This window comes from Symphalangus syndactylus, chromosome 9 (genome assembly GCF_028878055.3).
Source record: "Symphalangus syndactylus isolate Jambi chromosome 9, NHGRI_mSymSyn1-v2.1_pri, whole genome shotgun sequence".
Taxonomy (NCBI): domain Eukaryota; kingdom Metazoa; phylum Chordata; class Mammalia; order Primates; family Hylobatidae; genus Symphalangus; species Symphalangus syndactylus.
The window spans coordinates 100162971-100190122 of NC_072431.2; the positions used below are offsets into that span (position 1 = coordinate 100162971).

At 41.7% G+C, this 27152-nt stretch overlaps 1 protein-coding gene across 1 annotated transcript in view; it reads right to left on the reverse strand.

The window, feature by feature from the left end:
- Positions 1 to 13048, reverse strand: part of LOC129490086 (E3 ubiquitin-protein ligase ZNRF2) — a 100904-nt gene extending 87856 nt beyond the window's left edge. The window contains exon 1 of the mRNA XM_055293531.2: positions 11821 to 13048. Within this exon, the coding sequence (XP_055149506.1) occupies positions 11821 to 12286 (466 nt within the window). The 5' untranslated portion in view covers positions 12287 to 13048. The remainder of the gene's footprint in view (positions 1 to 11820) is intronic.
- Between the last annotated feature and the right edge of the window lie 14104 nt (positions 13049 to 27152).

Consider the following 27152-nt stretch of genomic DNA (forward strand, 5'->3'; position numbering starts at 1 on the left):
CAGTTCCCTCCCAAGGCATGTAATAATGAAATTTTCATACAAAGGGTCAAAAACCATAATGACATCTATGTGCTCAACAGCAACACTAGAAGCCAGAAGGCAACAAGGCAACACATTTTAAATTCTCAGGGAAAATAACTTCAACCTAGAATTCTATATCAAGTCAAAGTACTAATCAAAAATGAGGGCAGAAATAAAATATTTTCAGGAATGGAAGCCTCAAAAAATTTTTACCTTACACATATTCTTTCTCAGTAGGAACTACGAGATTATATCAACTAAAAACAATGGAGAACATCAAGAAAGAAGACCCATAAATTCAAGGAACCAGGAAACTGAACATAAGAGAGAGGCAGGCAAATGCAATTTCCAAGATGATGATGAACAAAGAGGGATCTCATAGGATAATCAATTCAGAACAGGGTAGGTCAGAGGGTCTCAAAAGAGGCTTTAACAAGAAAATGAAATTCGGGCAATACTCATTATATGAATAATCTGAGAGGAGATTTATACAAATGAGGAAGGGTTGTAAAACGAAACAATTTTTAAACTAACAAATTTTTAAAAGACAAAAGAGAAAACACAAAATTGTACAGGAAAAGAAAAGCAGCCAAGTGTGAAAAGCACTCTGAATTATTAAAACTTAATTAGATTCTGTACATTTCACAACTAAAATACAGAATAACTCACACTTAAAATACTACAAGTGGTTGATTTAACTTCTGAGTCTCATCTCCAGATAATAGCTAAGGAAATTATCTACTCTACCACCGACTTCTTATGACATAGGCTCAAAAGAGATAGTGCTTATGAAGTAACTTTCCTAACACATAAATTACTATATGAAAGTAACTGTATCAGTTCAATATTTATAAAGACACTTAAAGTGGCCAATATTAAATATTCTTAATTTTAGTTATTTTGTTTTAAAGAAACTAATGGCAATCCTCCAAAGAACTCTGTGTATGGTAAGGTGGTAGGAAGAGTGGACAAAAGAAATTATTAGGGAACTGACATTTCAAGGTGACCAGATAAGCTGTTTTTGAAGAAGTGCTATGATGGACAGGAAATCTGGAGAATTACAAATCAAGACTTCAGGGCTCTCAGACTGAAGGGTGCTGAAGCACCAGCAAAGCAGTGAATTGCTTTAGTAAATGCCGTGTCATCGAGGTTGCCTGAGATGCAGTAAATCATGTAACTAAAAAAATCTAAGTTTTTCAGCCTCTGCCCTGAAGCAGCAGCACACACTTAATGAAAATACTGACCTACCTTATCAACCATCCTTCCAACCATCTCCAACCACCCACAAAACACACTCACATTGATAACACTTTGTAACACATTCAAATGATTATAAAAGAGCTATAAGCACAGTGTAATTTTACTTCTAAGGCAATTTTATAACTGCCTCCATTTGTATAATCTACATTATACCTATTTGGTTCAAAAATTAATTTACCTATATTTACATTATACAAATAAAAACACAGCCTACCACTTCTTTCTAGAGCAATATATTTTTATAGATAATTTAAACACAGCAATAATTCTGATAATAATCTTACCTTAAAACATAATAATGTAGTTATCAAATACATTTTGGGAAACATTCAATATTTACAAAGTTTTTACCACGTGTTTGGCATAGTAAATGTGCTGAAAAAAATTCAAATGTTCAGGGGAGAATTCTGTAAATATAAGGAACACACATTATAAAAATAATGAAAACTGGATTGTTTTTGCAAAGTCTGAGCAGTTGGGAAGAGAAAGGAATATGGTATCAGAGTAAAGCACATGGTCATTCTGAGGAGGGTGAGACTGGAAGTGGGGCATAAATCTTGGATGCTTTAATTTTTTCATTCATTGAAGAGGTTCGTTCAATAGTTAAAAGTATAAAGGTATGAAGTATGTGGACTACTTTAACCCTCACAATACTACAAAAGCAGGTTTTTGTCTTGTTTTGAGACAGAGTCTCATTCCATCGCCCACGCTGGAATGCAGTGATGCAATCCTGGCTCACTGCAACCTCAGCCTCCTGGGTTCAAGCGATCCTCCTGCTTCAGCCTCTGGAGTAGCTGGGACTACAGGCATGCACCACCACACCAGGCTAATTTTTGTATTTTTGGTAGAACCGGGGTTTCACCATGTTGCCCAGGCTGGCTCCAACTCCTGAGCTCAAGAGATCGCCCCCGCTCAGCCTCCCAGAGTTCCGGGGTTACAGGTGCAAGCCACTGCACCTGGCCTGATTCTAGAGATGCGAAAACGGAGGTACAGAGGAACTAAGCAACTTGCTTAAGGTCAGCCCAAGAAACATGACTTGAAGACTTAAACTCTTCCCCACAACAACAGAATACAGCCTGGACATAAAGTGCATTCACCTCTGCTTTTGTAATTTATGGACAGACGCAGAACTCAAACTGAGCTAATCTGAGTCCTTTGTGCTGGAAGTAGAGAAAGGTACTCCCTTCAGGCCTGAAAGATCACATGTAGTTGGAAGTACAGAGAGTCTCAAGGCCCTAGCTTAAAGAAGGCCCATAATGCCTGGGGGCAGTGGCTGACACCTGCAATCCCAGACACACAGACACAGACACACACACACACACACACTCACTCTCTCTCTCTCCCCTTCCCTCTCTCTCTAAATTTCAGCTTCAGGGGCCTTGGGTCCTGCATTTGTTCCTTCAATTCTCTAAGTTACCCTAGGATCCTTTCCAGTAATTTGAAACAATATACAGTTTTTCCACTTCATGCTATTTTGAGTTATGCTTCTATCCTTTACAACTGAAAGACTCAACATTCTCTGACCATGGTGCAATACTTTTTTTTTTTTTTTTTTTTTTTTGAGATGGAGTCTTGCTCTGTCACCCAGGCTGTAGTACAGTGGTACGATCTCAGCTCACTGCAACCTCTGCCTCCCAGGTTCAAGCAACTCTCCTGCCTCAGCACCCCCTAGTAAGCTGGGATTACAGGCACCTGCCACCATGCCTGGCTGATTTTTGTATTTTTAGTAGAGATGGGGGTTTCACCATGTGGTCCAGGCTGGTCTCGAACTCCTGACCTCAGATGATCCACCCACCTCGGCCTCCCAAAGTGCTGGGATTACAGGCGTGAGCCACAGTGCCCAGCCACGGTGCAATATTTCTAAATTAACACTAGAAGTAACGAAAGGGTAGTAGTAAGGACCACCACAATAAAGTCACACTTTAAAATAACTTCCAAGTAAAAGAAAATATTGAAATGCAGTTAACATGATTATTTCTCAATAGAACTAACTTTTAAAAGAAATAAAAATGTGTACTCAATGATAATGAAAATGGTAAGTATCCAAAGCTATGGGAAGTGACTATATGTAACAAGAAGTAAACACAGCCTTAAACGCTTTTATCATTAAAAAACAATAAATAAAAAAATAAAAGAAGCTAAGAGAAAGAACAAAATTACAAAATGAGAAAGAACAGAATAGAGGTAACAGTAGAAAAAATTAAAAACCAACAAAAATAGCAAAAGGTATTGTTCAAACTGAGCACTGGCTCTCTGAAACATACTACACATAATCCTGCCTGGGCAATATAGCGAGACCCCATTCTCCACAAAAAGGAAAGAAAAAAAAAGACAATAAAAATAAAAATAAATAACCCATTATGTATATATGGCTTCTTTTTTTTCCTCAGCTCACATATAAATAGGTAAATTAAAGAACTATTACAGACTAATCACAATTCAAGCAAAAATTAGGATATTCCACATGATCAGAACTTATGAAATCCAAATGACTGAATACATCTATAATTTTCTGACACACTAAATATTTTTGTCACTAAAAAAAAGAGCCCTGAATGAAATAATGACTCTGATAGGTGACATTACTCGAAATATATCTACCAATCTGCACTTATAAATATCAAAAACCTCACAAGTTTTTATGAGTTAAAAAATTTTACATAGTCCTAAAGATTATACCTTGCTAGAAGCTGTTTCCATTTCTAATGAGCAATTTGGCAATAAAGATCAAATGCCTTGAACAAAAGCGTATCTTTGTTTCTGGCAATCCCATGTCGCTGATAAATTTCTAAGAACTGGCCAGGCACTCACGCCTGTAATCCCAGCACTTTGGGAGGCTGAGGTGGGCGAATCACTTGAGGCCAAGAGTTCAAGACTAGCCTGGCTAACATGGCGAAACCCAGTCTCTACTAAAAATAAAAAAATTAGCCAGACATGGTGGTGCACACCTGTAATCACAGCTACTTGGGAGGCTAGGGCACAAGAATCGCTTGAACCTGGGAGGCAGAGGTTGCAGTGAGCCAAGATCACACTACTGCACTCTAGCCTGGGCGACAGAGACTCCAACCCCCCCCCAAAAAAAAAAAAAAAAACTGTAAAAATTTGCTTACCAAGGTGTTCATGGCAACAGTATTTTATTATAACTATACCAAACTAAATGCTCAACCATAAGGAACAACCAGATAAATCCTAGACTCTTCATTGTCTCTCATACCTCCACATCTAATCCAGGTGGCTCTATCTTCAAAACACGGGATATCCAGAATCTAGCCACCGCTTAGCACCTCCAGCACTGCCACCCTAGTCCAAGCCACTGTTATCTTTCATCTGGATTTTTGCCTCCTTGCTGACTGTTGCCACCTCACACAATAGCCAGAGTAATCCTTTAAAACCCAAGTCAGATTATGTCAATCCTCTGCACAAAAATACTCCAGTGTCTCCCCATCCCTCTTTAAAACAAAAGCCAGAAACCACAGGTCAGTGGTTATGAGGCAGTTTATGATTCTGTCCCAACCTCATGCCACCCCATTATGTTCTCATCTTCTACGGCCCTCTGCACTCCAGCTATAGTAAACCTACGTATCAGGTACACTCATGCCTCAGGGCCTTTACAGTTACTGCTCCCTGTGCCTGAATATGTTTTTCCCCCAGAGATCCTCCTCATCCTCATGGCTTGCTCCTTCACTTTCTGCTTGAATTGTCACCTTGTCAGTGAGGTCATCCTTAAAACCCGATTTAAAATAGCAACTATAGATAGGCATCCACCCCATAATCTCTATCAGTGTCTGCACTCCATTTTTTTCCATTACACTCAATGCCCTAACACACTATGTATTTTACTTGTTTGTTTACTATCTCTCCCAAATAGAATAATAAGGCCCCTAAAAGCAGGGATTTTTATCTTATTTCTTCACTGCTGTATCCCCAGAATAGTGTCCGGAAGAGTGGGTCCTCAATAAATATTTGAGTGATTTTTGGAATACTGGGTAATAATTAAAAATCATGTTATAAAAAATTTTAATGTGATGTTAGAAACTGGTGGAAATGGAAAGAACACCTTATCAAAGAATATGTAACCCATGGATCAAGAAGAAATCATATGGGAAATTAAAATACATTTTTCACTGAATGTTAACAAGAACACTTCAAAATCAGTGGGATTCAGGTAAAGGAATTCTTGGAGGAAAATGTGTAGCTTTAAAACTTTGTATTAGAACATTAGAAAGGTTAAAATCAAAACAATATAAAAATGAATGTTCCAAATTTTGTGTCTAAAACAAATACATATATAAAAGACATTAACACTTTTTTCTGGTTATTTCTGGTGGTAAAATTACAAGCAATTTGCGATTTTCATACATGCTTTTCTGTATGTTAGTTTTTCTCTAGTGAACAAGTATTATTTTTATAATTAAAAAAAAAAGGTTTTAAAAAACTTCCTTTCCCTGTGGTTGAACTCTAACTGCTGGCCTCTTCCTCTGCCTGTCTCTTAAAATACTTGCTCCTCTGGATTCCATCCTTGTCCTTCGTCAATCTATATTCATCCCTTAGTAATCTTATCCATTCTGGATTCATTTATAACCTGCAAATTGATTTCTCAGTTTTTTGTAATATCCTGAATTAGAGACTCATGTTTCCAACCACTTAAAGGATACTTCTATCCAGATGGAAATCCTATAGCCACTCAAATTTAACAGGCCTAAAAGGAACCCATTATCATTTCCTAAAACTTGTTCTTTTCATCTTTAGTACTGGTTAAAGACATCATTATGTACCCAGGTTCTCAATTCTATCAGTTCTACCTTAGAAACCTCAATCAAATCTAACTTTTCTTCTCCCTCATCAATGCCATGTTTTCAACGTAGGCATCTTCTATCAGTTACATTTTAAAAGAATCCTAACTTATTCTCCTGCTATCACACTCTCCTCCTTAAGAACTGAATCCTGATCAGGGTTGCTGCATACAGCCTGGAGTCTGCACCACTAGAGAAGGTCGCCATCCATGTAAACTATGAGTGTTAATTGTGCCCAATGGCCTAATCATGATACTCCCCCTGCTTTCAAACTTCATTAGATACAACAAACCTACAGCACTATAAAATCCTTCAACTGGCTCCACTTTCTATTTTTCTAGCTTCAGGTTCTCATCATTCCTCTACGCACCCTACAATCCAGACATATTTAACTTTTCAGTATGCCCTATCAAAACCCACACTTTTGTGGATTTTTCTTTAGTCTATAGTGCCCTCTCTCAGTAAAACTTCTAAATCCTTCAAACTACAGTTCAAACGTACCCTCCTCTGTGGAGCATTTTTTGACCAGCCTAGACAAAGATACTTCACTAAGCATTTTGTTAACAGTTCTATTACAGAATTTGTTGCACTGTGTAATGATCACATATATCCATCTCTCAAATTCAATGGAGAGTTGAGCAGTGCATAAAGAAGCTCCACATTTGTACCCACAGTATCTACAATGTCCAGCCCCTAAAAAGGGCTAAGTTCATGTTTATTAATACTATACTTATCATATGCATTAGTACAACTTTTTTAAAGTAAATTAAAATGAGTTTAAAAAAAAAGTTACATGTTCAGCTGTCAGTCTATCTATAATCCATGTGGCGGACAGAACTGATGTGACTATTCTTGATTCCTATACTTCCTGGTATTTTAACCTTTGTATAATTCCCTTCCCCTGGACGTGAACTGGACCTATGACTTGCTTCTGATAAATTAAATACAGCAAAGGCAATGGGTTGTAAGTGATTACATGTACACGATTATGTAAGAACATAGCACTAGTTCACGTCTGATAGACTCTCTTCCTTTGCTGACTTTGAAGAAGCAAGCTGCTCTGAACCTAACAGACACAAGGAAATAAATCCAGCCAACAACCCAAGGAAGTCTGGGGGCAGACCTCTACCCAGTTGAGTCTCTAGATAACAACCCAGCCCTGGCCTACACTTTGACTGCAGTCTTACAGAGGACACAGCTAAGTTGTACCCAGCCTCTTGGCCCACAGAAATTGCGAGGCAATAAATGTGTTGCTTAGAACCACTAAATTTGTAGTCATTTGTGAATAAGCAGCTTAGAAAACGAATAAAATCAGAACCTAAGGTATTTCTGAACCCCTTGTTCACAAAAAGGCCTACGTTTGCTCCAATTTCTTAACAAATAAATGTCATGTACATGCAAAATTAAAACACAGACTAACATTTCAAGTAACAGTTCTTAAGAATATTTACATAAGGTAAAACTTAGGAAGTAATTTGCTAAATAAAGCAGTTCCTACACTCTCTTTTAACACATTTGCCAATATATCCAATTGTACATAATACTTACTACATGTAATAAGTTTAATATTAGGGCAATTCTCCTTACAAACCCAAATAATAATAAATAGTTTAAAAGTTGATATCTAATTAATGATATTTGGCAATCAGAAGAACTTACTTACTGGTCACCAGGCAAAGCAATCAAATTGGAGGAGAGAAGAGACTTGCTGGAGATGTGCCTGAGGGAGTAAGACACCACCTTACAACAACAGGGCTCTTACTCCCTCGGGCACTGCACCAGCCAGCAAAGCATCAAAATACCAGGTTCTTAGGTCACGCTGCTCTCAGATCAGGTGATGCCCTGTGCAACTCACCAATCCTCCCCACCTTGCAGTCAAGAATAGTTCCAAAAAATTCCCAAAGCAGAAACTTCCATGACACAGGCCACACTTACACACAGCAAAACTTACAACACGAAGGTATGAAATTACAAGTGAGAAACAATAACCAAAATTCTTATTACTTCAGGAGTGGCAGGGGTTGTGGTTAGAAGGCTCATTTTTCTTAGAAAGAGGCAAACATTCCTCTTCTGCCACTCCCCATAAAAGCCTTCAATGGTACAAAATAACATTCAGGAATAGGAAATAGATTAATTACAATATCCCAAATTCAAACATTTTGGCACTTGATATTGGTAAGAAGTGATAACTGAGACCGATTCCATAATGGTTAATTGATGAAGACAACACCATAAAACTTCACATCTGCCTTAAAAATTAAGAGAAATCTTCCTAGAAATACAGGTCTTATTCAACATATTCAGTTTTAAGAGATAACCCACACTCCTTCAATATAAGAAAACATGTTTCACAAGTAACAAGGCACCTGAATTACAATCAGACTACTGAAATACTCATGAGCAAGCCACACCCAAAAAAGCTCAAGAAAACCAGGAGGCCAAAAGCAACCCAGCACCACTGGTTGTCTTAGATTAAGTCATTTTACATTTTCACTTCCGGACTGAAGGATACATTATAGAAGTCCACACGATTTCTCTGGAAATAATCTCCATGTGTTGGTATATTTCTATAGCCCAATTCATCTACCCCATCCTTGCTGCATCATTAAAGGCTATTTTACCACTCATATTATGCTCTTATGAACAATAGCTACTTGATAGTGGAAAAAAAACGTAGACATAAATTAAAGCCAAACCCTCTATAAGATACCATCAAGATTTTTAAATATTCGGAAATACGCTTAAGACCTGTTTTAAAACAAAGGTGATGGACAACACTAGCAGTAGTCAAGAAAGTGCCTGTTCACTTTAACACTCCCCAGTCTGAAAAGAGTAACAACGACAAGATTTACTTCACCTAAAAACTCCTATATAAATATAATCACATTCTGATGTCTGGCAACTCAATTCTAGGAAATTTCTACAAACTGAAATATCTGGATTAGGCATTTTTCTTCCAGTTCTCTAGCGAGAATAAGAGTGTATATAGCCAAAATAGATGTCCAAAAGACAGCAAAATATAAAACCAACACAGAAAACTTCCTAGTTCAATATGGCAATTCATTATGAAGGAACTGCTAACAATTCCACTTGCTAGACTCTCAAGTGTTAAAAATAAAAGGAGGGGGACTGTTTCTCATTTTCTATAAATTACATGACAGCTCACAAGAGAATAATTTTGAATCTTATTAGTACCACATTTTCTTATTAAGAGACGTTAATAATATAAACAACAATTAAAACAATAGTTTCACAAAAAACAATATGAACTTTCCACTAATTCTGAAATAATCCTTTTATCAATTTTCAGATGGAGTTATTTGTATATAACCATTTATACAATGTGTAACTGAATAAACACAATAATGTTATAATCGACACTAAAAAGTTAAGTAAATGCGAAGTACAGTCAAGTCTAATTTTTTAATTATAAGATTCTTCATCTAGCTCCCTAAATCTCAAGATGATGAGAAACATGCTTCTATCGTCTTCCTAATAACCCATCCACTAAAATACAGGTAAAAATCTCAGTAAGGCAATGCCACTAAGATGGGTTTTTACATAAGTGTATTCCATCTCCCTGTCTCAACAGAGATTTTAGGATGTGGCACTTTCATCTGATCCTGTCATATAATAAGAACAGGTAATTTCTCTGATCCCTTTCCAGCAATTCTCAACTGAGGTTCCTCATCTGAATCACCAAACACAGGAAATTATTTCAGTAACTTTTCTCAATTGTTCCAAGAATGATACATAACTAAAACCCTCCTAAATGCACTGGAGCTAAAAGTTAAAATTCATCGCACACTACGGCACAATTCTCTCCAGAAAGCCGATTGAGTAAGGCTGGTATAAGTTCCTCAGAAAGTGTCACTGTACTACTAGGCCCCAGTCACCCAACCCCAACAGCACTAAGAGAACTATAGTGAGTGCACAAATCTAGAACTCAGATAAGAAAAAAGATAAATGCTTTATCTCCAACTTTAAGCAACTAGGTATTTTTACTTACCAGGGAATAGCATGGGGCTCAACTGTCCCTTGCTCTGGATGGAATGCATTTACTTAACAAAATAAACCCATAGAAGTATAATGTTTCTCAAAGGGAATTATCAGCTCTTAGAAAATGAATTTTTAAAAATCAGCATATTAAATATCAACTATTAACTTGACAAGGCTTTTCCTATTCACCCTTCTTTAGCAAACTTTATTCATCTTCTGATAACTGCTAAATGCAAATTTTCACTTTAAAAAGATAAATATTAAAAACCAGTTTGCCCTTCATTCTCGCACTAATCACCAATTCTCAGAAATTGCCTTTTATATTCTTCAGTGTGGACTACAGCAACTTCAACTGTTAGGTTAGTTGTGATCAAATCACTTTAAGGACACCAGTAGAGTTCTTTTACTCAAAAGCAAATGACTTTTTTAAATGGCCCAATTTTAAGAGGGATGAATATTTTTAAGAAGCAAACATTACTTTAAAACAAGGTAGCTAATTAAAAGTCAAGCGTCGTTCCATATTGAATGTACAAAGCGTTACTAAAAAGATGGGGAAAACGAAACATGACATTCCTATTTTTAATTTATGCTGGCGTGTGTGCTGACAGTACAGAACATCACAACAGATAAATTACTACGTATTCCACTTTACTAAGCCTCCAAAGTTCCTACGTTTACAAATACATACGTAAAAGAGGCACAAAAATGTAGCGGATGGTGTTTTCGCTGCTCATCTGTGCTCAGTTGCTAATTTTTCTAATACCAGATACATAATGCGATGAAATGGGAATGCATATCTTCTATACTTCTATTTATTTTCATAAAGCGGGGAGGGGAGGGGAGGTGGTCTTGATTCATTTACTATTAGCGTTTTGCAATAAAGTAGATCAGCATAAAACATAACTGAAGAAGTAGAATTCATTTTCCCCAAGACAACGCACACTTCCTCCTGTTTCTATAGTAAAGCACATCACTTTGCTATTAAAAATGTCCATTTTTCACAACTGACCTTTCCTTAACTCTAATCAACACTACTCTTCAAAAGAACCTAACCAATTACTGTACCTTGTAGGCAGATGTGCAAAATTTTTACTTCCTTAAGAAACTTTTCCATTTTTTAAATGCTTTCCAAATTAAGCAGGACTCGCATTAACTGTGATCTTAAGTAGCAGTTTAGTGAGGTTTAAAAACAAACTTTTCATTAACGCATTCATCCAATTAAAGTGACATAGTAAGTGGGACTACTGACACAGATTTCAGGATTATAGCTTTATATTAAAAGTCGGTCTAAAGATGGTAACTCAGTGTTCATTTGAGACGCTTTGACTTTTGGCCTTTAAAAACTGTTCCCCACTCGAGTCTCCAGATAGAACTACATTTAGCAACGGGTCTCCTCCTGACTTCCTGGTACTAAAAACCACAACCACAAGGGCTGTTTCGTCGGTTTGTTGTAAAACATTTGCTCCAGTCATCTCACTGGAAAACAGACTTTCCCTACTGGGCAGCTGCTGAGGTGAGGGTGCTCACGATGTTTAAAAACAAAACTACGCGTCTACGTGGTAGCGGCACCGCAGGTGTTAAGTGCCAGGTTTCTTCCCAGGATGGAGACCGGCGCGGGCTGGGCCGGGAAGCAGCCCCCGGCGCCCCGGCCGAAGGGGAAAAGGAGAAGGGTAAAAATAGCCGGCGGCCACGGCCCACGTGCAGCCGCGGGAGGACCGAGCGCGGGCGCGTGGAGAGGGGTCCGTACCTCCAAACATGTGCGGTGAGAGGTGAGCTGGTAAGGAGCCGATCACCAAGCGCGGCCCGCCGGGGCTCCCGCCCACCGGCCGGTCCCGGCCGCCGCCGCCGCCGCCGTCCTCAGGGCTGCTGTGCACCGAGTCTTGCGAGCCGTACGGGCCACTGCTGCTGTTCGGGATGCTGAAGGAGGACTGCGCCGCGCGGGTCCCCGACGCCACGCTCCCCACGGCCCCGCCGAGGGAGCGGCTGCGCGGGGCTGCTGGGGCTGCCGAGGCCGCCGTGGCGCCGCCAGAGGCGCTGGGCTGGTGCGCGCTGGGCACCTGAGCCGGGAACCTCCCCGCGGCGGCGGCCCGAGCGCCCCCGCCGCCGCCCGCGGTCCCATTGGCCCCTCCGCTGCTACTGGAAGGTAGATCCGAGCCCGAGTACGCGCGCGTGCGGCCGTTAGCGGCGGCCGGGCCGCTCTGCTTGGCGCCCATGTCCGCCCTGCCCCGGGCCGGGCCCGCGCGCTGCGCCCCGAGAACCGGGAGGGCGGGAGCGAGCGCGGGAGCTAGAGGGCAGGGCCGAGGCGCCGCGGCCGGCCCAGAAAGGCCCCCGCACGTCCAGGGCCGCCGCCCGGCGTTCAGAGGGGCAGTCCGCGCCCGGCGCGCTCTTCTTGGGGCGGTGGGCGAGGCCGGCGGCCTGACGCGGGCGCGGAAGACGAGGAGACGCGGAGAGGAAGGGGTCCTGGCTGCAGGCACCCCTCGCTGGCTCCAGCAGGAAGGGGCGGCTCAAGTGGCCGTGCGGCTGCCGCTGGTTTCGGTTCTGGTGCGCCACGACGGGCCGCTACCGCTCTCTGCCGCCGCGCTCGGCGCCCTCGACCTCGGCACCGCCTCCTCTCGGGCGGCCGCTGCTACCGCCGCCATCCTCCGGCTCCCACGGCGGCTGGCGGCTGAGTGGGAGGCGCCCGCCCAGACTCCGCCGGGGCCACCTTCCCTCCTCCCCCAGCCACCCAGCTGTTATTAACGGAGAAATAGGAAAAACGGGTGGCGCGCGAGGGGAGGACGAAGAATGGGAGGGAGAGGTCTCGCGCGCTTCCCGGCAACCGTCGCCTCGCTCCCCCTACTAAGGAGGGGCCGGGCTGGCGGGAGGATCTGGGCCGCGAAGGTGGGGGGTGCCCAAGCGGGGAGGAGGTTCCCCAGCCCTCGCGCCGGAAGACCGCGGAGCGGCGCGGCGGCAGGGTGCGCCCGGCCCGTGTGTTTGGGTCGCGCGCAGTGACCCCGCCCCCGCCCCCCTCGCGTCTCCAGGCCGATTGGCTCCCGTTTGCCTTGCTCCGCCTTCCCCGTCCGCGACCTGCCCGCCCCTGCTCCGCCTCGCCAAGGTACTGCGGTGTGGTAGGTGCTGCCACCCGTGGACTCGGTGATGGACAGGTCTCTGGCCCCGCCCTACCAGTCAGGGCGCGCCCTTGTCTTCCTCGCGGGGCCTACGCCGATAGGAGGAACGGACACCGGGCGCCAACCAGAAGGCGGCCCCTCCTCCCGCACGTGGCCCGCCGAAGCTGTAGGAGCCTGTGTCAGCTGCAGCTTTTCCTGACAGGGGGCGTGAATGGCTGTGTCCTGTGCCCAGAGCCATTTGGTTTCGGTGGGTGTTGGTGTTACACACTGATTTAAAAAAAACAGAAGCTCAAAAGCCAGCTTGATCTCAATTAGACTTACTCATGAAACACCAACCTGGGAGGAAGCGCAGAGTTGGAAGAACTCGGGATAATCCAGCTTGACCCTCCGTGGTAGGGCAAATACTGTGGTACCAGGAACGCTGCACCTGATTCACAAAACCTAGGATCTAGGCCCAACACCAAACTAAATTATCTGTAGTGAGCAAATTATTTTACTTTTTTGGACTTTAGGTTTATTTTGTTTTTGTTTTTGAGACGGAGACTCGCTCAGTCAGCCAGGCTGGAGTGCAGTGGTGCGATCTCGGCTCACTGCAACCTCCGCCTCTTGGTCTCAAGCGATTCTCCTGCCTCATCCTCCAGAGTAGCTGGGATTACAGGCACATGCCACCACGCCTGGCTAATTTTTGTATTTTTAGTAGAGACGGTCTTTCACCATGTTGGCCAGGCTGGTCTTGAACTCTTGCCCTCAAGTGGTCCACCTGCCTCAGCCTCTCAAAGTGCTGGGATTACAGGCGTGAGCTACCGCACCAGACCGACTCTAGTTTCTTAACCTGAACTGTTTGTGTTAAATCCTAGGGCACCTGCATCTTTAAGATCCTATAACTTCTCTAAAATGTAATGTAATAAAATTCTCCTCAGTACCTTCCTCGGTGTTGGTGTGGTCTCTTCACGGCAGAGCAGGGTCTGGATACCCAGGGAACAGCCTGCTCTGAGACTCCCATTTTGAAAATGTCTAGTCTCTACATGAAAGTAATAGCAAGTGGTGTTTTATAAAACTACAGAAATAAATACTTCGTTGTTTTTTCACTATTTGCAATAAGTCGTTTATGTAATGATTTTCACCACTCTTAGGGTATGGGAATCAAGTTTTTAAACAAATGGAGAATATATGTATACATATAAAGACATGCATTGTGTATCTATGTACACAAGCACACATATATAAATGGAAAAACAAAGGTACTCAGTGCTTTATATGCAATATCATGTTAAGATATGGTCATCATTTTGGTTAAGTACCCTCTCCTTATAGATGTTTCCTGCCACCTCCTCCCCCATCCCAGCATCACAGATTGACTTCAGTGTTCCCACTCAGTGCTGTACAATACCTCCTTCATAGCTCTGATCATGTTATTATTATTATTAGATATCTTGCTTGTCACTACACAATTGGCTCCATGATAAACTTCATGTCTGTACCTCCAGTGTTTAACACAGTGTCTGGTCTTGGGATGGTACAATAAATGTTTTGTGAATAAATGAATGAATGAGTGAATACATACATCCTCACCAGTTGTACTATAACGATTCTTTCTTGAATGTCACTCATTAACTTATCATGTTCTTATTCTCCTTGACATTTCGCTTGTGGTGGGTGCCCCTTCCACCTCCTCTCTGGTGGGCCTTTTTGTTTCTTTCCCCACGAAGATTCTGGAGATAAAATGCTGGCCTTCTATGTTCTTTCCTTGGCCCTCTTTCCTTTTTCCTCACCCCTCTCATCTCTCTCCAGTCACCAGCATGAAGCTGTCGATGTGTGTTATTGTCAACCAAACAGTTCTGACTTCATTGAAAATGTGTCGCTTATTTATTTATTTATTTATTTATTTTGAGACGGAGTCTCGCTCTGTCGCCAGGCTGGAGTGCAGTGGTGCGATCTGGGCTCACTGCAACCTCCGCCTCCCAGGTTCAAGCAATTCTCCTGCCTCAGCCTCCAGAGTAGCTGGGATACAGGCACATGCCACCATGCCCGGCTCATTTTTTTGTACTTTTAGTAGAGACAGGATTTCACCATGTTGGCCAGGATGGTCTCTAACTCCAGAACTTGTGATCCACCCGCCTTCGTTTCCCAAAGTGCTGGGATTACAAGCATGAGCCACTGTGCCTGGCCATCACTTCTTTATTATACCTACCAGTTCTTCAAAAATTAAAAGTGCTGCTTCATCCAAATGAGTACACATAGGTATACACATACGTAGAACTGCAACGGGTTTTTGAGATAATACGCATGCTACCTGAAATGCACTCTGCTTTCTATTTGACTTCACTTTTGTAAAATGCTGGTCACTGCTTATTGGGTTGATTTTACACCCCCCTATGGAGTTGTAATCTGCACTTTGATAAACAGTAGTCTAAATCAGTGCTTTCCAAACTTTAGCACACACAAGGATTACAGGAAAATCTTGTTAAAACAGGCTCTTGGGCCCCATCATCAATGATTCTCATTCCATAGCTCAGGGTTGGGCCTGGAGAATTTGCATCCTAACAAGCTGCCCAGTGATGTTGCTGCCATCAGACTTCGGAGTCTTGTTTGGAGAAGCACTGGTCTAAATGATGCTTTCCTCTACAATCAGAACTGTTGTATTAATGCCTTCACGACTTATCAAGAGACAAGAGCCCTAGCTCTTTAAAATTTTTCAAATTTGAAGGTTTCAAAATACACTATATTCCTCCTGATGCAGTTCAATGATATTTTGACCAAAGGCTTTGGGGGTGCAAAATTAGTCTGAATGTATTGTTAAAGCACTTCACATTGACAAAATTATTGGCCACAAACCCACACTGGAACAGGTAAGCTACTTCTGGGCTTTCAATAAAAATGCCTGACCAATCAGTTTGTTGTTGTCTGGTTTGAAGTTTAGTTGGGGCAAGCCTCTTCCCTTTGTGTTCCCTTACTCTCCTTTGCATTCCTCTTTCCTCTCTTGGTTTCTCTTTTAAAACTCTGCTGGATCAGACCTTTGATGTGTGGGACAGCAAATTTGCATAGTGACACCCATTAGGCCTCTCAGTCGGGGACCACAGCCTCTCTACAGGGCTGTCCTGCAGCCAGCACTAGCCCTACACATTTTGCTAAGGTTTTGCCATCCCACTTTTCCCCTTGTTATAGGATTTAAGAGATGGTTATGGCTTTGCTTTTTTTTTTTCAAGTTAGTGTTCATACACTACCTCATCTCTACCAAAATAGGACTATATGTATAATTACCTATTTTTAAATAGGCCTATTTTCCTATTATTTTACTTTTTAAAGAAACAAATGGACCATCTAAATATTAAAATGAATCTTAGTACATCCTACATATGTGTTAATACATCCTACATACACTGTCCAAGATCTTAGTGGTGATTAGAAACTTACATCTTAAATTCAAAATCTTAGTTTGTAGTATTTAGGAGTCACATTGTTGGGTGATTGTTCAGAAAACATCAAAAGTTTATGTAATGTCTTTAACAAATTTTTATCCTCCCTCCCCTGTACTTGTATTAGTTTTTTAATGAGAAGCAAAAGACAAGAGCCAATCATGACAGGATTAAAAGTACATGCCATGAAGTGGTTGAGCTCAAGCTGGGGTTAGGCCCTGGCTTTGTCTAACACTGGCTGTGGGATTTAGGGCAAGCCACTTAACCTGGCTAAACCTGTTTCTTCTGTAAAACATGGATGATCATATAGTAATACCAGTCTCATAGAGTGGTTATGATTCTCAAAAGATTCATTCTCTATTTGAGAGTACTTTCAAATGTGTTAATAGAGAAACATATTTTAATCTCAATGTTGTTATCCCTAGCAGGTTGTAATAATTTCTAGATTATCTCTAGCAGGTTGTGACATTGTACAGTTTAATATATACTAATACACAATGGAATTGATTTTACCATTTTGTGAAATTTTAATACATTATTGATGCATAAGGATGTATTGGTAATAATTCGTTAGTAGTAGTTTACTAATAAGTATTTACATCATTGCTATAATAATGATGATAGTATGATATGTCATGACACATCTATATCTTTCCACCATGGGATGGATGGATGTGTGTGTGTGTGTCTGTGTGTGTGTGTGTGTGTGTGTATGTACATATAGATAGCTAGATAGATGAAATTTGAAAGGAAATTATCATTAAGATATCAGAGACTACCTACTTGAAATCTCTAATATTTAAACCCTTAAACATGTTTTTTCTTTTGATTCCACAGGGTAGTTAACATTTTGACTAAAGAGTCTTTGGGTCCTAAATGGGCATAAATGTGTCACAAAAGCATTTCATGTTAATTAATCGATGACCGGAGCCCTATGGCTATGTTTAACATAGATTCCGGAATCATTTTCCTTTCTAAAAACAGCTTGAGATATAACGTCAGCACCTGCTAATAAAAATAACTTAATTTTTGCTTACCAAAATGGTATGTAGTATTACTAAGAGCTTAAATATTTATATCGTGTTCTATTCTCAATTAATTCACTTGGGCTTTCAAACATTTTTTTTTATCTTTAAGAGCCCTTATTTAAAAACCCTTAATACCAACCAACCACAACCCATGATGCTTTTACTCCATTATAAAGGACACTCTCAGATTCCATACACAGTGTTTTCAAAGGAATCCAAGATCTTTATTGGGGACATACTGTTGAAAAGACATAAAATTTAGTGGAAAAATGTATCATAGGGTCGGTACCAAGGGGATTTTCCCAGCCTACAGAAGTGAAGACTAGCTTGGAGAAAAAATAGCCCTCTGCTACATAATGCATGTGGTCCCTCCTCCAGTGCAGATGCACCCTCCAAACTGCCTCCTGTCACTTGCTTAAATCATGAATACTGTACGTGAATGACTGTTGTACATAAATGATTAAAACGTATTATAAGACATTTTCCCTTACCACTTCCTCCCTCGAAGATAGTCAAAAGCCCCCACAAAGGCAAGCCCTACATTTTAGGACTAGATTGTTTAAGCCTCCCAAGTACAGGAACTCTATTTCTGCTTTATTTTTAACTCCCCACGGTGCCTGCTTCTAGAGAGCTCGAAGACAATTTGTATGCAAGAGACTGAGTAACAGCTATGGCTCGCTAAGGGCAGCAGCAGTGATTAATGCATGTCCGGAATTACTACTGACTTAACAGACTGTCATCACCACATTAAGTTTGTGTGTGAAGTTGGCTGCCTTCTACACTGTTCAGCCAGGGCAAGTTTGTGCATTAGGGGGCCAATTCCTTTTGAGTTGCTATTGAATGATCTACACCCCCAAGTTAGGCCAGGTTGGAAAGGGTAAGGTCATAGTTGGAGAACTGCCTTTCCTCCACCATGAGAAGATAGAGCAACAAGAGCTCCTGGTCAATTTACCCCACCCTCTGTTTCCCAGAAGTTAGCTGGGCTCTGGCTGAACTCTAGGGATACAAGTCTAAACTGGGTAGGTTTTGGAACATAGCCCTGAGCTGGGTCATTCCTGGTGCAGGGAAACATTGGAATACCTTAGGACCCACACTGGAGATATTTTCATTCTTTAAACAGAGTGGCTGAGCATCTGAGGATGTAAAGTTAAACCAAACACCATATAGCTTCAAAAACCTTATAGCTTCTAATCAAGGGACTTAGAAATGAAGAGAAGTTCAGAGTACCATGTGGTAAAGGCATACTGGAGTTGACTGAAGGGATGGGGATTGGTGAAGGACAAAGATGTAGTCCGAGAAGGGACGCTGGGCTGAGTCTTGAGAGACTTCTGGCTTCAGCACCCGTAGGCATTCCAGGCTGAGGGAGCATGAAGAAAGGGGGAGCTTTGAGCAGCTGAAGAACTTCTAGCAGTTAATTATAGCTGGAATGAAGAGTAACAGGTGAAAGGGTGAGAGAATAGGCTGGAAAGCTGCATATAACCGGCCCGGTGTGCTGAGCTAAGAAGTTGGAATTCATCCAGAAAGCAAAAGGGAACCACTTTCCCAAACAGGGAAGTAGCAGGATCCCATTTACAGTATGGAAAGACAGCTGCAGCAGTATTTTGGAGAATGGATTGATGGGAGGGAGGAACGCACAGTGAAGTGAAAGACTAGTCCAGAGGCTAACGTAGTCATCCAGGCAAGAAGTGAAGAGAAACTGAATTAGAGTGGCGGTAGGGCAGATTCTAAAACTCTTGAGAGAGCAGCCTCCACAGGTCTTGGAGGCCAACTGGATGTCCTACGTGACCAAGAAGGAAGAGTCAAGGATGACAGAGTCAAGATGACCAGGGACAGAGAGTCCCTGGTCCTAGCACTAAGTAGGACTATGGGGGAAAGAGCACATTTGAGGAGAGGGAGCTGAATTCAGCTTTATGTAGGCAGAACAAAACCAGGCTTGTAGTTATGGCAAGGCATGGGGTTAGGTTCTGTTGGCTTTAGGCCTCCAGCTGTATGTTGAATTTGCACAGGGGTACGCACAGGTTACCCTAGTCTGGTCCCTCAGTGCACTGGATTTCACTTTGCTCAGTGCTTCTTGGTGTGGGAATCATGTCTCCAGCTCTCTATGTGTTCACCCTGTGCCTGCTCAGTGCTGTTCTGGGGATGGACACCCTGAGCATAGGGGTCAACAAAGGAGTGGAGTTAGTGCTCAGTTCAGTTGGAAGGTGACCAAATATGAATGCTGGGTGTGGCAAATTAATTGTCATTGTTATCACTCCATGAGCGAGGGAAATGTAGCCCTTGTTATTTTCCAACATAGTCTCCAGTAGAAACAGTTGTTTGTGACACTGAATTAGTTTGTTAAAAAATTCATACCTGAAAAATTGCATCATATATTACTTTAAAAGTAATGACTGTAGTAGGCAGAAAGGTGCTGCCTCTGCCCACCCAAAAATGTCCATGTCCTCATCCCTGGAACCTCTGAATATGTTACCTCACGGAGCAAGAGAGACATTTGCAGTTGTCAATAAATTCAGGATCTTGAGATAGGGAGCTAGACCTGGGTGGTCTGTGTAGTTCCAGGGTGCTTACAAGATTCCTTAAAAGTAAAAGACGGAGGCAGGGTCAGAGTGGTTCAAAGAAACGCTTAAGGCTATTGTTGGTTTTGAAGCCTGAAGACGGCCGCCAGCCAAGGGATGCAGGTGGCCTCTAGAAGCTGGAAAAGACAAGGAGATGGATTCTCCCCAAGACTCCAAGAAGAACACAGCCCTCCTGACACCTCGATTTTAGATTTTAGGTAAGTCAACTTGAGTCCCATTTCAGACTTCTGACCTCTAGAACAGTGAGATAAATCTGGGTTGTTTTAAGCCACTGAATTTATGGTAATTTGTTACATCAGCAATGGGAAAACTAATACAATGACTATTCTTTAAGGTTTCAGAAGGCAGCTGATTACAAACTACTTCGAAAAAAAATCTGATAAATGTGGCCACTAAATCCCTATGTGGCTAATCACATATACTTTTCTTTTTTTTTCTTTTCTTTTTTTTTTTTTTGAGACAGAGTCTTGCTCTGTCCCCCAGGCTGGAGTGCAGTGGCCCGATCTCAGCTCACTGCAACTTCCGCCTCCTGGGTTTAAGCAATTCTCCTGCCTCAGCCTCCCGAGTAGCTGGGATTACAGGTGTGCGCCACCATGCCCGGCTAATTTTTGTATTTTTAATACAGACTGGGTTTCGCCATGGGGGCCAGACTCGTCCCAAACTCCTGACCTCAGGTGATCCACCCACCTCGGCCTCCTGTAGTGCTGGGATTACAGGCCTGAGCCACCACATCTGGCCTTAATCACACATACTTCTTCTTGACTTCCTGCCCTCACTCCTGAGCCCTGGGAGTGTAGGGAGCCATGCTTTCTTGAAGCTAGGCCTGCAGGTATCTGGGCTAGCATGCTGCTGTTAAAAGACCCTGCATGGAACTTTCCATTGCTGGCCCTGGAACATCCTTGTAAGCAGGCTTCCAAAATGTAAGCATTGATATTAGAAGGGCACAGCATTAAAAAGAACAACATTTGGTTCAAAGTTTCTGTTTGTATTTTCTAGAACTCTTAAAAGTCAATATATGTAGGTGGACAAAATATTTGGTGAAATTACAGTTCTGAAAATAGCCTTATGTTTGCCAGGACTTGAGGAAGGCCCCCAAGTGATGTCTAGTCCACCTCCTGCAAAGGCAAGAAGGCGGAGGTTGGGAAAGTCCACACTGACATCTAGTGATACAAAACTGCACTGCCAAAGGCTCAAACCGAAGCTATTTGCAGCAGTGGGCTCCTCAATTCTGATGCATCTACTGCCCCCCAAGAGGGCTGAAGACTCAGTGCACACCAGCCAATTTCAGCTGCCCTGAAAAATAAACCAGTGCCATATAGGTTTTTTTCGTCTCTAACACCAGTCCTTCACACTGGAATTTGGACACACTTTTCTTTACTCTTTCAGGCCATGTCATGTAGTTATTCTGGGTCATCGTTTCCTCAAGGAAACATTGAAGGGATAAGGTCCAGGACTTTCAAACTGCCCACTGTGACCCGTTAGTGTAGTGGAAAATGAATCCAGCTAAATATGACCAGTATTTTTTTTCCTAATAAAAGAGCATAGTATTGAAAGACTAGAAACTATCAAATTCAGCAGTTCAGGCTTCTTTATGCCTCACTTACAAACTTAGTTTGGCCATTTAAGAGTTTTGCCTCTTAATTTTTGAAATGATCATTTCAGCACATTTTAAAGCTATAGAATTTACTTCTAAAAGCTTCTTTGTGCTTCCGGTGGCCAGACCCTTTAATGCCAAGTGAATTTTTTTATTTTCTGTATGTTCTCAGAACAAATGCTTGGACTGAAATGTCCTGAGCAAGGAATGATCTGCAGCAGGGGATGGAACCCGTACAGCAGGTACTTGTCCTTTTTTTGCCCTGAGAACATTGTCTGCATTTCATTTTCAGCAACTCAGAAGTCTAAGGTACAGAAGAAATGACAAAGAATGCTTCTTCCTGTCTTTCCATTTTTCTTCTATACACCAGTGAAAATAAGTCAGCAGAGATACAATTTGTAGTTCCTTCCTTAATGGCAGCACCGTTAGAAGCAAGACTGCATTTTTAAGGTTGTTGCAGTAACCCAGGTGAAAAAGAATGAGGGGGCTGCACAATAATATGAATATACTTAATGCTACTAAACCATTTAAAATGGGTTAAAATGGTAAATTTTGTGTTACGTCTATTTTACCTCAATTAAAAAAATAATGAAGGCTGGACAGCATCAGTAACAGTAGGAATGGAAGAAGCTTTTGCAGTACTGATCAAATGACTGGATGCAGATACGTTTTCACATCGTTCTCGTAGGCAAAATGTACACATGAACAAATACTAAACTCTTTAGAATACTAATGCCAAAAAACTTCTACAACCTCCACATCGAAACAAACAGACCTGAACATTAAGAAATAATCAGATTTTACAAGGAATGTGTTTTTCATACACTTTGGACATTTTCTTTTATAGTATGTAAATATCAAAACCTTCAAGCAAATCATACAGATGAGAAAATAAAATGTGCTGCATTAAAAACATACAGATTTAGCAAAGAAAGGGCAAAAACAAAAAACCTTGTAAGGCAGTTTTGACTCTCATAAATGTAAGAGAGAGATAAAAACCCTGACAGAATTCAGCTACTTCCGTGAAGCAAGCAAAAAAGGGGAAGATAAATAACTTTTAGGAAGGCACTCCAAACCTGACCTGTACAAACAGCAAATTCAAAGGTTTTGAAAATGATGAGTTTTTACTTTTTAGAGTTTGTAATCAGTTGAAATAGTGATTCATTGACATTCCGGGGAAGCATTAGAAATGACCTAGAATTTCTCTGGTAAAACGTAGCATTTCAGTACATTTAGAGGTACACGTAGCTGGTTTCTCCAGTATAGTTTTTAACAGGTGGCATACTAATAATAAATCTTGCTCTGTTTCTTAACACTTCCCCCGCAACTACTAATGATGGGGTGAAAAAGTGAAAAATACTGTCTAGACCAATATTAATAAGGAGAATGACAGCTACAATTAGGATTTCATTTTAAACAGCAGGATATTTATACTGAATTAAATGTTCATATGTATTTGTTTGATAATAACTCATGAATTTCAGTAGCAAAAAAAAGTTTATTCTGGAGCTCACAAACAAGATGAACAATTAAAAATAAATCAATAAGTCCCACCATGCGGAAAATTTACTTAGCTTGACACATATGAACTTGAGAGGAACGAGAGTTTTGGAAAGTGAGACCAGCTTCTCTAGGACTTTGGTAAGCTCAGTTATCATGCAGAGGAAAGAAGGAAGCAAGTGCCTGTTACCTTCAGTGCTCAATACTAGAATGATAGCCATCTATGGCCAAATTTGAAATGGTGATGGCTTGAGAAACTAAATAATAAGAACTGTCTTGTTTTTTAGATTTAATGTAATCTAGCTAATGGCTTGTGTATAATTTTCCAGATGACTTAATGGATATTTTTATCATTTAAAATAATTGTCTTCCATGTCAATCAAGACATAAAGAATATAAATTTCCGCATTGGAAGAATGAATAGCCTCAGGAAGAAGTTTATATCTGTTGGAGCAGTAATTCCAGGCACTGGTCTACAAACCAGCACCAGTCTGTAATAAAGTGCTCATAGTGAAATAAGAAAAATTAGGACAGTGCAGTAGCTTTGTTATCTATAAAAAGTTAAATGTATTTCATGCACAAGACTATCTTTAGTCTAAGATTAGATCCTTCCTACCCTATGATAGTTGTAGATGGCCATAGATTTGGGGAAGATTTGGTTTTTTGTTTCTTCTTTTTTAAATGTAGATTTCCTTTTTTGGGACAAAGAAATATTGGCACCCTGGTATTGATTCCTAAACTGTTTTTGAATTTTTACTGACCTGTGAAATCCAAAATATTGGAAACTCTTGCTCAAGAGATCAGCAGTTCTCACCTTCGTTTTCCCTGCCTGCCCCAACATACTGGAGGGATAGGATATACCCCCATCAGCTCGAGCCTCAATAAGGCTTGTTATCAGCGGAAACTTAGGCTCTTGAAGAGGGAGGGTGCATATCAGAATGGCTGGAAATCATATATATACTAGACAAAGGCCGCAGGTGGTTCTAATAGGGCCCAAACCCTAGCTAAACTGACAATTCTCACTCAGTAATACTGATATATCCAGTGGGCCTAAAAATGACCCAGATACCTCATTTATTAATTTACCATCTTGCCCTCTCTACAGGACTGTATCTTCACTTCCCAGAAAAATGAGTAGGATTTCTCCGGAAGGCAAGTCCCTCTGAAGTATCCACCAACCAGTGCCATACAGGTTTTTTTCGTCTCTAACACCAGTCCTTCACACTGGAATTTGGACACACTTTTCTTTACTCTTTCAGGCCATGTCATGTAGTTATTCTGGGTCATCGTTTCCTCAAGGAAACATTGAAGGGATAAGGTCCAGGGCTTTCAAACTGCCCACTGTGACCCGTTAGTGTAGTGGAAAATGAATCCAGCTAAACATGACCAGTATTTTTTTTTCTAATAAAAGAGCATAGTATTGAAAGACTAGAAACTATCAAAGTAGGCTGGATGCAATGGCTCATGCTTATAATTCCAGTGCTTTAGGAGGCTGAGGTGGGAGGATGGCTCAAGGCCAAAAGTTGGAGACCAACCTGGCCAACATAGTAAGGCCTCATCTATACAAAATAAATAAATAAAAATATCAAAGTGCATGGAATTTAGTGAAGCTAAACATTGTTTTATGAAACTTTATATATATTCTGAGCTGAGACAGAATATTTATCCTAATGTAGGTTATAGTTTTAAAAAAAGTTGGCTGTGTACGGTGGCCCACACCTATGATCCCAGCACTTTGGGAGGCCGAGGCAGGCAGATCACCTGAGGTCAGGAGTTCAAGACCAGCCTGGCCCACCTGGTGAAACCCCGCCTCTACTAACAATATAAAAATTAGCCAGGCATGGTGGTACACACCTGTAATCTCAGCTACTTGGGAGGCTGAGACAGGAGAATTTCTTGAACCCAGGAGACAGGTTGCAGTGAGCTGAGATGGTGCCACTGCACTCCAGCCTGGGCAACAGAATGAGACTCTGTCTCAAAAAAAAAAAGTTTGAAAAACATTAGATTCATTCGACAATCTCTACAATCTATTACAGCTTAAAATTCTATGAATTTCACTTTGGTAATGAGGATAGAACTCTCCCTTCTCCCACCCTGCTCAACATAGCCCTCAACAAATCCAAGAGCTCCTCTTTGTCCTTGAGCCTGAGGTCCCATCTGCTATCTCCAGGCAATCTGACTTGGCCTCAGGCCTTCCTCTGGGCTCTCCTGGGCTTTGGGATGGTGCTTGACATACTACTTATCATACTATGTTGTAATCGTCCATCTCCCCAGCAAATTGTGCCAGGGTGCACTTGAATGAGTGAAGGAAGGAGGCAAGCAACAGTGTATTTGCTTAAGGGAGTGGTTCACAACCTGGCTTCACATCAGAATCCCCTGGGAAGCTTTTAAAAAGCCCAATACCCAAACCATACCTGGACAATTAAAGCAGAAGCACCGTCAGTGGTGTCCAGGCATCAGATTCTTTTTTTTGGCAGGGGACGGGGGGAAGGAGTCTCGCTCTGTACCCCAGGCTAGGGTGCAGTGGTACAATCTCAACTCGCTGCAACCTCTGCCTCCCAGGTTCAAGCGATTCTCCTGCCTCGGCCTCCTGAGTAGCTGGGACTTCAGGTGTATGCCACCACGCCCAGCTAATTTTTGTATTTTTAGTAGAGACAAGGTTTTGCCATGTTGCCCAGACTGGTCTCAAACTGCTGGTCTCAAGTGATTCTCTGGCCTTGGCCTCCCAAAGTGCTGGGATTACAGGCATGAACTACCATGCCCAGCCAGCAGCAGATTCTTTAAATTTCCCCAAGGGGAGTCCAATATGCAGATGAGATTCAAAGTGACTGATGTAGAACAGGTCCTGGGGATCTTGTGAAAATGCAGATACTGCCTCCCTAGGCCTGGAGTAGGGGCACAAGATTCTTTCTAATGTGCTTCCAGGTGATGTTGATGCTGATGGTCTGCTGACCACATCTTGAGAAAGGAGGGAAGAGCCATCTGATGGATTCTCTGGCAACATAAAAAGAGCTGAGATAGCAAAGTCAGACAGACCTGGAGGAGAGCAAGGGTAGTGACCAGGCATATGATTACTGGAGTAAATTGCCTGGCACTCTTTCTTCCTAGTGATGTGACCTTGGGCTAGTTATTTAAAGTTGACTCCATCTGATGATGGAGATATAACATAATATAATACATAGGGTGGGTGTGAGAACTGAGCAGAACACCACAGACAGCCTGGTACGCATGTGTGAGTTATTAGCATTATTATTACGTATCCCAATTCCACCACTTACTAGCTTTGTGCTGTTGGTAAGTGTATTAGTCCATTCTCACACTGCTGTAAAGAACTACCTGAGACTGAGTAATTTATAAAAAGGACGGTTAACTACTCACAGCTCTACAAGCTGTACAGGAGGCATGGCTGAGAAGGCCTCAGGAAACCTACAATCATGGCAGAAGGCGAAGTGGAAGCCAGCATGTCTTACGTGGTAGGAGCAGGAGGAAGAGAGAGCAAAGGGGGAAGTGCTACACACTTTCAAACAACCAGATCTTGTGAGAACTCACTCACTATTGTGAGAAAAGCAAGGAGGAAATCCACCCCCATGATCCAATCACCTCCCACCAGGTCTCTCCCCCAACATTGGGGATCACAATTCAACATGAGATTTGGGTAGGAACACAGAGCCAAACTATATCAGCAAGTTACTTAACCTCTCTGAGCTCCAGTTTCCTCCACTGTAAAATGGGGAATCATAATATCCATCAATCTCCTTACAAGATCAGAAAGATAAAGAAACTATATGTAAAATTCTTAGCACAATATTCGATCCATGTGCATGCTCAATAAGTGGTTATTCCTCAAATTAGTTTCAT